Here is a 12068-nt window from a genome sequence, read left to right as displayed (position 1 = left end):
CCACTCTGGTCTCTGGGGGCCAGGAGCTCCTTGCACGGAATGTACACATATGCCACTTGCCCATAAGGCAGGTAATCATACATGCTGCATTCAACGCAATAAACTAGATAGTCCCCACCCTGCTGCTGGACTTCTGTCTGCATTATCTTTTTACTCCTGCAACTCTTTCCATTATTGTTGTTTTGTTTTTATCAGGGGGTGTTTATTGCCTTAAGCTTAAGGAATGTTAATGAAGAGTATCTAGCCCCCCCCCTCTAAACTCCCTCGCAAAACTCCCCTGTAACTATTTGTTTCTGTACAAGAAACCAGTCAAGTCTCTTTCTGTCACCAGTTTGTGTTAGAGAGTGTCTGCTTCAGGCAAGACGTCTCTATATTGTTTAGAGTGTGAAGTTGTTAATTCAGGATTTAAGTGGCGTAGACCCTCAGCACTGAGGTGAATTTCAGCCAGTGAGAGAAAAGGTGATATCTCATGTCACAATACGTTTTGATGTATGCTTGTGTGCACACATGAACATGTTGCATATAGAAAGATACAGGAGAATTTGCTTCCTAGTTGTTGTATCATTGTGATGTTACACAGGGTACAACAGTCTGGACTATTGAACAGCTGTGTCCCCTCAACTCTCCAATTTGGGGTGCCTTTTATACTGCTTCACTGTCAGAAAAAAACATTTCTGGTCTGTTCACACCCAGCCTCCAGCATGCAAAATCACTCCCAGCTATGTTGTATGAGTGCTTTGGCCAGTCACTCCTGAGTTATATTGCAGAGTGACACCAGCAAATTCCCAGTTCCAGACTTGTCCTCAGATATGTGTGTCTTGTACTGCCTAGCAATTTTCTTCCGGACAATATAAGCTCATAGAAAGTCCGTCATTTCATTAATAGAAAATGATATGCACAAACCCCGTTATCTCAAATGGAGGTTCCCAATCACTTCATTCCATACACACTAGTTTAGATAAAATAATAAAATAAGTTTATTAACCACAGAAAAAAAGATTTGAAGTGATTACAAGTAATCAGGCATAAAAGTCAAAATTGGTTACAAAGAAAATAAAAAGTAAAACACAACTAATATCTAACTTATCAAGCTAAATGAATTCAAAGAAAAGGTTTTTCTCACCACATGCTTTTGCAATCATTACTGACTGAACTCTTTCAGTCAGGACTCCTCCCCCAGTCCAGTGTCTTTTCAGGTGCTGTTGATGCCCGTGAGCAGAGAGAAAGGGAGGAGTATTTTGGGGCTTCTCTTGCCATTTCTTATAGTTCTCTTTTCCCTTTGAAGATCATCTCCAGCTGGCGTTCAGGAGACAGGAGGTCTGGGGGATGGGAACCTCCCACTGTTTCACTATTAATATGTAAAGTTCTCGCTCACACCCTTCTTCCTGCCAAAGAATGGCTGCTTAACTAGGTGATAGTCCATTTGATTGTGTTGACACCTGGCTGAGATGTTGTCTAGCCTTTTGTCTCTGGGGAACTGGTTTGAAGCTGGTTACCCATACTTGGAACATGACATATAGAGTAGAATTTTATAACTTTACATACAATGTTGCCACAGATATTTTACCAGCACAATAATGTTCAGCAAATTATAAGTTTTCAAGTGATACCTCTCAAGGCATACTTTGTACAAAATTTATCATAGTCTTGTAAAAAGGTTGAACATAGGGGGTTCAGAATGTCACAATCATTATTTTGGATTAGTAAATATAACAGACACCTTCATTATGGGCTTACGTTCGTAATATATACCCGTGAAAGGACTACAGAATTCTTTATGCTCTTTAGAAGAAAAATCCAAAGTACTAGTTTTGAATCAACAAACAAAATGGATGGAGTAAAGAATTACCATATGGCTCTCCCTTTTCCAGATCTGGAGTGCATTAAAATGTTTTAATGAAAAACATCACATCAGAGTTCTACATTGGTACACACAGTTCAGTGGTTTTAAAATACTACGTCCATGCTATAATTTTTTTAAGTTGGAAGTGAATCAAATGGCAATCTAGTGTAGCAAATGTAGCCCATATTGAACTGGTTTAAACTTTTAACACTGAAATCTGCAATGAAACATAAAAGGCGTAAGAGATCATGCAAAAACAAGTCACAAAAAAGACTGTAAAAGATAATTAAATATAAAAGAAAAAACTAAAAGGAGGCATGCAGTCAAAGTAAAAAAGGGGGTGACACAGTTTCTTCTTTAACCATCGTTTACCTATGCATGATCATAAAACTGATGTAACGGGACATGGCAGGATGTTTGGAAAGCTTTTTTTTTATCTAGTGCAACAGCAGAGTTCCTTGGAAAACTCGATTAGGAGGAGGGGTGAGAAAAACTATTTGGCTTAGTATAATATTATCTATCTGTGTGCCAATCCCACTTAAGATCAAATCACTGTTCCTCGGGCTATACACACTAGCCTGGGCCAGATTCTCCTCTCACTTAGTATCTGATCCTGCCCCATTGAAGTCAATGGGAGCATTTCCATTGATTCACTGGGAGTAGGATTAAGCCCTTACACTGATGTAACTACATTTAAATAAAATGAGAATTTAACTCTCTACATTTAATTTTGTTTATTTGTTTATTGTAATGCTGTAGTGTCTAGGAACCCCAGTCCTGGACCAAGACCCTATTGTACTAGATGCTGTACAAACAGAGAACAAAAAAGATGGGCCCTGCCCCAAAGAGTTTACAATCTAATGTTCAACTGTAGGCATTGGTGTCACTGAAGAAATGTTTTTGGGAGAGGTGGGAAGTGAGTTTGCTTTAGCAGCTCTCTCCCTCACATATTGACTGGGTAGTGAGTCCTGCTGCTTCTCTTAATCCTGTGAAATAAACACAGCAGAGTAAGACAGCTTTGGCTGCTGAACAGAGAGGAACTGAAAGAGGGAAACCAGAAACACATACACAGAACAGGGAAACAACATTTAAAATAGTGGTAACTCCAGTAAAAACACCCAACTGGATAGCAATTATATTCTGACACTGATTCACAAACCACATGCTAGTTCTTATGCATTACTTCACAGCACATAAACTAGCTTTTTTGCACTGTGGCAGCAATTCATTTGAGAGTTTGTTGAACTAAAGCTGGTCAGCAGTTTTTAACATGAACACTGTGTATCAAATTGTTATGCTAATAAATTATTAGCTAGTCATTATGCCATATCAAATGCTGCTCTACTTCCTCAATTCTTACTGCATGAGGTTATCTTTTAAGACTTTAAGTACTTTCCTCAAATAATTTTCCTTCAGTTTTAAGGTGACTTTCTATCCTGTATGTAGTTTGCAAATGATCAAACTAAATCTTTCTTTAAGCAATAAATTATAGCATTGCAATAAGACACTAAAATCATGGCTGATCAGGCAATTGTATTCTAAGCCACTGTTTGCAGATGTTTATTTTTGCTGGTAAAATCATGGTTTGGGCTGAATGTCTTGTGTTTGTTTTTGAGCCAAAGGTGAATTTTTCAGAACATTTTATTTTAAAATAACTACTGCTTTAGACAAATAGCTGCATGAATAATTATTTATTATTTCCCCCCATGCAGAATGCAACTGTGATTCGCTTGGCTCATTGGACAATACATGTGGGCCTACCGGTCAGTGTCGGTGCCATCAAAACTATGCTCGACTTAGATGCAACCAATGTGCTCCAGGTTATTTCAGCTATCCGAACTGCTTGCGTGAGTAACAGCGGGTCCTTCTTTTGCTTTGCTTTCCTTTTGTTTTCTGTTACACAGAGAAAATCAGTTAATTCCCTCAAAAGCTTTTCCATGTAAAACTGCAAGAATCAAAGCAAGAGTGTGAGTCATTTTAGGTGGAAACAGTAAGTGGTTCCCTCCTCTCCCTGTTTATTTGGTACACTGTATATAGCAGCTCTGTGGGGCAGGTAGATGAGGCTACCAACTATAGTTCTTAAAAGCCTCATTAACCTCTCAGGCCTTGTCTAGACTGGGATTTAAAGTGTGATGTTAGCACATGTTAGCTAACATGCTAACTAACATGTTTTAAAAGTCTAATGTAGACATTGCTCTCTCCCTCTAGCAAGTCTAACTTGGTCAAGTCCAAGCCAACAGGGAGCCTCAGCTTTAACTCAACTAGTTTGGCGTGTATTGACGTATACATTGCCTTGTAGACTTTTACAGCGCATTAGCATGCGTTAGCTCTCATGTGCTAACATTACATCTTAACTCCTAGTCTACATGAGACCTAAAAGGGCTCGATCCTGCAAACCTACTCATCTCAGTAACCTTACTCACCTGAGCAGTTCTACTGATCAGACCCAAAATGAATTATATGATTGATATTACAGAAACCTAGAGACAGTAAAGTTATCAAGTAGAGTGAAACATTCAGGCCCTGTCTACACTGTAATTAAAATCAGATGTTTAAGTACTTTAAACATGGTTGTTATGTGTGTGGTTATAGGTGTGGTTGTCATGTACCTGGTACTACTGACCATCATTAAGAGGGATATTTGTTTCCTGAGAATCAGGCTCATTAAAATTTATTTCAGATTGGCAGTACAGAGGAGCTATATTGTTTTACATTATGGCTATAACCAATTCTCAGGACAAAATTCCAACAACTTTTAGGGAACCAATTGCTACTCTACAAGGACAATTGTTATTAAAAGTTTCAACTTTAGACCCTGATCCTGCAAAGACACATGCTTAACCTCACACACTGAGTAGTCCGATTCACTTCAGTGGGACTACTCACAATGCGTAAATTAAGCATGTGTGTAAGTCATTGCAATACTGGGGTCAGTAGTGTGGACAGGAACATGACGATGACCACAAATGTGACTGCGCTCCGGGTAAAAGGCAAGGCCCCCTTTTTAGCCCTTCCTAGTCAAGGATTAAAGATCTGATGTTAGAACATAGTACACCGCTACCTCGATATAACGCGACCCAATATAACACGAATTCGGATATAACGCGATAAAGCAGTGATCCAGGGGGGCGGGGCTGCGCACTCCGGTGGATCAAAGCAAGTTCAATATAACGCGGTTTCACCTATAATGCGGTAAGATTTTCTGGCTCCAGAGGACAGCGTTATATCGAGGTAGAGGTGTATGTGCTATCTCACAGTTTTAAATCCTAGCCTAGCAAAGGCCTTTTCCTTAAGATATCTGTAACATTAAACAGAACCAGCAAATGAAAACCAATCCCCACTTCAGTCTGCCATTGGATTGAAGCAAAGAACAGAAGAATGGGTGCAGTGAAGTTCCTGATAATCCTACCTGCTTCTGTTAAGAAGGGAAAACTCAAGTCATCATGTAACTCTTGTGTGAAATAAGGCACTCAGATTTCATATGGATGGGTGCGCTATTAATAAGTACCTAGGCACAGAGGGTTTTTTTTTTAACAGAGTCTTATTGCAAAGAAAATCAGGAATGTTCCAGACAAGTAATGTTAAATTTTAAAACTTCACAGTCCTGAAACAAGTTATTTCTTACTAAATGTAGCTTGAATCTTACCAAATAATGATTTTTTGTTTAGCTTGTCAGTGTTCTCCCCATGGTTCCTACCAGAACACATGTGAGTCAACAACAGGGCAGTGTGAGTGTCGAACAGGCATTACGGGGCAGCAGTGTGACAGATGCCTTTCAGAAGCCTACAGTTTTCCCTATTGCCAAGGTAAGGTTTACGATGGAAAATACTTTATCTTGATGCAAAATATATACATTTTTACCTTTGTGTTCCCCAGAGTACTCCACTGTATAGATAGCTCCATAGAAACCACATTGAAACATGTACAGGACACATCAGGGAGATAGACTGGATGATCTAATAGATCTTGTTTATTGCTCACTTCCATGCTTCATAAACTGCACTGAGGGAATTTGGCACTTTTTAGCTGGTGGCATTGTAGATTTAGGAAAAATACCCTTGGTTATTCAGTGTTTTCTCTCTTTCTTTTTCCATCCCTGCCATATTTTTGCAAATAATCCTGATGAGGTTACATATAAAAATAAAAATTCTAAACTATGCATTGATGCTAATTATCCTTTTAAACCGTCATATTAAAGATTTCAACTCATTTTAAAATATCAAGATCACCCCTGGGCAACCTTATTATAAAAAAGTTTGGAATTCACAACTGCTCCATTGCTTCATTTAAAAAAATGATCATATGTTTATTTTTTTAATTACATAAAGGAGCAAACAATGACTGTGACCCTGCAGGTACTCTTGATTCCCATTCTGTAAGTATTATATTTTTGGCATTTACAATAAATGTTAAGAATTGATTCACTATATATGTAATTACTGAATACTTTGACTTGGAATTTCTAAATATTATAGATGATGATTTCCTAACTCAAGAAGTGTTGTAACGGACACGGGGGGGAATTCTATATTACACCTAGCGTTGATAGATAAAGAGGAACTGTTCACAGAACTAAAAATTAATGGTAGCTTTGGTACAAGTGATCGTGACTTGCACAAAGTAAAGCAGCAACAAAACCTGAGGGAGCTTAGTAAAACTGGCATAAAAGCTAAGCTGTTTGAAATTGTATGTCACTCTATACCCAAGCCAACATAAGATGCTGTGGGAACATAACTAAGGCTTAAAACAAAAGCTAGCAGCCAAAGTACTGCATCCATTAAATAAGCAAAACCAAAAACTTTTCTTTACTGCATATAATAAACACGCCCCCTGAGTGATGATTCCCCATTTATCATTATTCTACCATTTCCATCCAGTAAGGGACAAATACCATTGTTAGGATTCTTTTTGTTCCTAATATACTTTAAAAACTCCTTCTTATTGTCCTTAATGCTGGAGGCCATAGATTTCTCCTTGCATACCTTTGCTTCCCTTATCAATTTTCTACAACTTCTAGCTTTGGATTTATGTTCATTACTGTCAACTTCTCCTTTATTCCATTGGTAATATATTCTTCTTTGAGAGAGATGTCCCTGTGGGTGCTCCACTCCAGGTGTTGGTGCATCCCTGCGCCTTTGCTCGGAGATTTTTGTAGCAGTACTCGTACCGGCCACGCATGCACAGAGGCTGCCCCCCCCGCTGTGAGTCTAGCTTAATAGTACGCATGTGTGGCCGGTCTCCTCCGTTCCTTCTCTACCGTCCCCGGCCTGAGACGGAGCTCAGCAGACTCGTTAGGAAATTCCTTTCTCTTGTTACAATTACCCTTCTAGTTAGTTAGTTTGTTGTTAGTTATAGTTAGTTACCATTTTTATCTTAAAAAAAGAATCCTGTCAGCTGCAGCCGCTTCAGACATGCCCGGCTCCACAGGCTTTAAACGCTTTTCTAACTGCAAGGAGGCTATCCCGCTGTCAGATGGCCACTCACACTGTATAAAATGTTTGGGGGAGACCCACATTCCTCAAAAATGTGCCCACTGCAGCAAACTTAGCTCCAGAGCACGGAAGGACAGGGAGCTTAGACTGAAACTGCTCCTCCTCCAGAAATCCCTAGGTGCGGCTTAAGACCCAGGCGCGGATTCCGGCTCCGCTGCCCACCACAGCCCCCCCGCCTCAAAGAAACACAAGAAATCTGCAAAGAAAGGGCACCTTTTGTCATCTTCAAAGGAAACCCTGAGACACAAGCTCTCCCCGGGCAGATCTACCGCTTCCCTGCCTGTGCTCCCCCGCTTGAGCACATTTGACAAGCCGGGCTCCTCCGGCACCGCGCGAAAACCGCCTGAGGCTGCGGCGGCGGTGCGAAGCTCCGGTGCCGAGGCTTCAGGCTTTCAGCTGCCTCCCTCTCTTCTGGCACCGTTCGGCACCGCGACGGACGCGGTGCCGACATTCCACACCCTGCCTGACCCCCTGCAGGCTGATGCTGCCCTCCCGGCACCGGCCATGGCACTGGCACCCGTGGAACTGATTGGCAGGGAGCCAAGAAGCAAAACCCCGGCTCAGAGGAATGTTCCCTCATTGCAACTCCCTGCTGCACAGCCTTCACCTCACGCAGGAGCCTCATCACTTCAATTTACTCAGGCAAGAGATCTGCTGGTGTCACCTATCCTGCAGTCTCCCCTGCTGAATGCCTGTTTCTCTTCAATGGCAAAGTCAGGGTCTGAACAGCCTTCCTCCAGTGAGGAGGAAACTGGACCACAGGAGGGTTTTTCTCCATATCAACACTCCCATCCCCAGACCCCAGTCAACAGAGGTTTTAGGAAAATTACCTCATCCTATTCTCAGGATCCTGCCCCCTGGGGGGTGAACCCCTGGATGGCACCACCTATGCCCTACCCACCACCATGGCAATATTAGGCACCATGGGCATCGTACCCTCGAGAACACACGCGTTACGCCACCTCAACCAGGCGCAACACTGGTCTAGCACCACCACCTGACGAACCTGCCAATGACACAAGACACCAGGCAGCACCGTCACACTTGCAGGATCAACCAAGTCCTGCTCCTAGTCCAGTAGAGCCGGAGGTAACGCCTGAAGAAGCCTTACTTCCCCCTCCTCCAACACCGTCGGATGACTAAGCAAAATTCCAAGACCTCTTTAAAAGAGTTGCCAGTGACTTGAGAATTAACTTGAAGGAAGTCCCTGAACAACAGCATGAGTTAACGGACATCCTACAGCCCTCTTCTTCCTCTAGGGTTGCATTACCAATCAACGTAGCCCTTTTAGAACCTGCTAAGTCCATCTGGCAGACTCCAGCTACAAGCCTACCTACCTGTAAACAAGTGGACCGGAAGTACTTCATCCCTTCTAAGGGCTCTGAATTCCTTTTTACCCATCCGGCGCCAAACTTGTTAGTAGTAGACGCAGCGAACCAAAGGGCCAAACAACAGTATTCCCGCTCCACCCCAGCCAACAAGGAAAGTAAACGCTTGGACCTCTTTGGTCGTAAAGTATATGCATCCTCGACGTTACAATTTCGTATAGCTAATTATACTGCAGTTCTTGCAAAATATGACCACAGAAACTATAATAAATTCATGGACTTTATTGACGACATCCCAGAACAGAAAAAACAACAATTCACAGCTCTGGTTTCCGAGGGACAAATCATATCACATACCGCTCTTCAAGCAGCCCTCGATGTAGCCAACACTGCAGCAAGATCGACCGCCACAGCAGTGGTCATGCGCCGAGGTTCATGGCTCTCCTCCTCTTTCTTTCCTCGAGAGGTCCAGAGCACCATTGAAGATCTTCCCTTTGACGGTGAAAAACTTTTTGCTTCTGCCACGAACGACATGCTTCACTCAATGAAGGACTCAAGGGCAACCCTCCGGTCCTTAGGTCTCCAGACACCTACGACCAGAAGACGGCAATATAGATACCAACCTTACCAACGTCCATGCTACCCCGCATATACACAACACTCCCATAGACCACAGGAGCAACAACAACAACAACAACAACGCCAGAGACCAAGATTCCAGCATCGTCGTCCCAATTCTGCGGGGGCGCCTCAACCCCCTCCAACTAATAGGCAGATTTCAAGCCTTGGTCGAGGGTTTAGAAAACAGCATTCCCACTTCAGCCAGCACACATATCTTTGGACACCGCCTACGACCATTCTCCCACCAATGGCAGAACATTACCTCCGACAAGTGGGTTATAGAGGTTGTTACAATTGGATACGCCATCCCCTTCCTCTCCTTGCCTCCCACCCACCCACCCTCCCCGTCCCTCTTCAGGAACCCTTCTCACGAGCGACTACTCCTCCAAGAAGTGCAACATCTCCTTCAACTGGGAGCAATAGAAATTGTGCCAGAACGACACAAAGGGAAGGGTTTTTACTCCCATTATTTCTTAACAGAAAAGAAAACTGGGGGATGGCGACCAATCCTCGACCTCAGGCAGCTTAACAAATTTGTCAAAAAGCAAAAGTTCAAGATGGTTACTCTCACCACCATAATCCCAGCGCTGGAGCAGGGCGATTGGTTTTCAGCCCTCGACCTACAGGACGCCTATTTTCATGTGACTATACACCCGGCCCACAGATGCTTCCTACGTTTTATTCTTGGCTCAACACATTTTCAATACAGGGTTCACAATCTACTCGCACCACCTATCTACGAAAGTGGAAACAATTCACACATTGGTGTTCAGCTAAACAACTTTGTCCCACGTCAGTATCTCTCTCGCTCATACTTGACTATCTATTGGACCTTAAGCGATCCGGCCTTTCTTTCAGCTCCATCAGAGTCCATTTAGCTGCTATTACAACTTTTCATGACAAAATTGATGATACTTCTGTTTTTGCTCATCCAATCACCAAGCGTTTCCTCAAGGGACTCCAAGCCCTATACCCAGACATTAAACCACCTACCACTCCGTGGGACCTTCATTTAGTACTATCTTGCCTAACTCAACAACCATTTGAACCCCTAGCCACGTGCTCCCTTTTACACCTTTCGATGAAAACAGCATTTTTAGTGGCAATTACCTCCGCCAGTCGGGCAGGAGAAATAGCAGCTCTTATGGCAGACCCACCATATACGCTATTTTTCAAAGACAAGGTTACCCTCAGATTGCACCCCAAATTTCTTCCAAAGGTGCATTTGTCATTCCACATTAATGAGCCGATACACCTACCAACCTTTTTTCCGAAACCATATGCGAACTCGTTCGAAGCCACAATGCATACATTAAATGTACGCAGGGCCTTGTCCTTCTATTTGGATAGAACCAAACCTTTTAGAAACTCTTCTAGACTTTTTGTCTCCATCGCGGAGCGTTCCAATGGTACTCCTATTTCTACCCAGAGACTTTCAAACTGGATTTCTCAGTGCATCCGGTTGTGCTATCAGATGAAGAAGGTTACACCTCCAGACGGCATCAGAACGCACTCCACTAGATCTCTGGCTGTCTCTGTAGCATTCTTACGCAAAGTTCCCCCGTCTGATATCTGTAAAGCAGCCACTTGGTCCTCTGAACACACATTTGTTAAACACTATGCCCTTACTCAAGGCCCTCTCTCTGATATACATTTGGGCAGGGCTGTACTATCTATGGCATTCCTATCAGATCCGAAGTCCCTACCTCCTTGAGACACATTGCTTTTAAGTCACCTGGAGTGGAGCACCCACAGGGACATCTCTCTCTCGAAGAGGAGGTTACTCACCCTGTGCAGTAACTGACGTTCTTCGAGATGGGTGTCCCTGTGGGTGCTCCACTACCCACCCTCCTCCCCTCTATTTCGGAGTTGGGGTAGCCTCCGTTGTAGAGAAGGAACTGAGGAGACCGGCCACGCATGCGTACTATTAAGCTAGACTCACAGCGGGGGGGGTGGGCAGCCTCTGCGCATGCGTGGCCGGTACGAGTACTGCTACAAAAATCTCCAAGCAAAGGTGCAGGGACGCACCAACACCTGGAGTGGAGCACCCACAGGGACACCCATCTCGAAGAACGTCAGTTACTGCACAGGGTGAGTAACCTCCTCTTTTTTAATTTGTATAGCTGCCTTCACTTTCCCTCCAAACGAGGTCATTTTTAACCAATATGGCCTTCTTTCTCAGTTTGTGGGATTGTGGCTTATTGGGCATCTTCTGAAGTGCTCTTAAGCAATTCCCAATTGTCATTCTATATAAAAAGGGAAACAAGGACAACCCAGGGAATTACAGACCAGTCTGCTTAACTTCTGTATCCGGAGCAAATAATTAAGCAATCAGTTTGCAAACACCTAAAAGATAATAAGGTGATAAGTAACAGTCAGCATGGATTTGTCAAGAACAAGAATCATGTCAAACCAACCTAATAACTTTGTTTGACAGGGTAACAAACCTAGCGGATGGGTGGAAGTGGTAGACGTGGTATATCTTGACTTTAGTAAAGTTTTTGATACTGTCTCATAAACAAACTAGGGAACTGCAGCCTAGATGGAGCTACTATAAGGTGGGTGCATAACTGGTTGGAAAATCATTCCCAGAGAGTAGATATCAGTGGCTCTCAGTCAAGATGGAAGGGCATATCGAGTGGGGTCCTGCAGGGATCAGTTCTGGATCCAGTTGTGTTCAATATCTTCATCAATAATTTAGATAATGGCATAGAGAGTACATTTCTAAAGTTTGCAGACAATACCACGCTGGGAGGGGTTGCAAATGCTTTGGAGGATAGGATT

At 43.0% G+C, this 12068-nt stretch overlaps 1 protein-coding gene across 1 annotated transcript in view; it reads left to right on the top strand.

The window, feature by feature from the left end:
• Nucleotides 1–12068, top strand: part of LAMA3 (laminin subunit alpha 3) — a 188363-nt gene that overhangs the window by 70864 nt on the left and 105431 nt on the right. Inside the window, exons 15-17 of the mRNA XM_065397793.1 lie at nucleotides 3556–3690; nucleotides 5512–5649; nucleotides 6172–6218. Of these exons, the coding sequence (XP_065253865.1) occupies nucleotides 3556–3690; nucleotides 5512–5649; nucleotides 6172–6218 (320 nt within the window). The remainder of the gene's footprint in view (nucleotides 1–3555; nucleotides 3691–5511; nucleotides 5650–6171; nucleotides 6219–12068) is intronic.

This window comes from Emys orbicularis, chromosome 2, assembly GCF_028017835.1.
Source record: "Emys orbicularis isolate rEmyOrb1 chromosome 2, rEmyOrb1.hap1, whole genome shotgun sequence".
Classification (NCBI taxonomy): domain Eukaryota; kingdom Metazoa; phylum Chordata; order Testudines; family Emydidae; genus Emys; species Emys orbicularis.
Note: the sequence above shows the minus strand (reverse complement) of the source record. Positions and strands in the feature narration are given on the sequence as shown.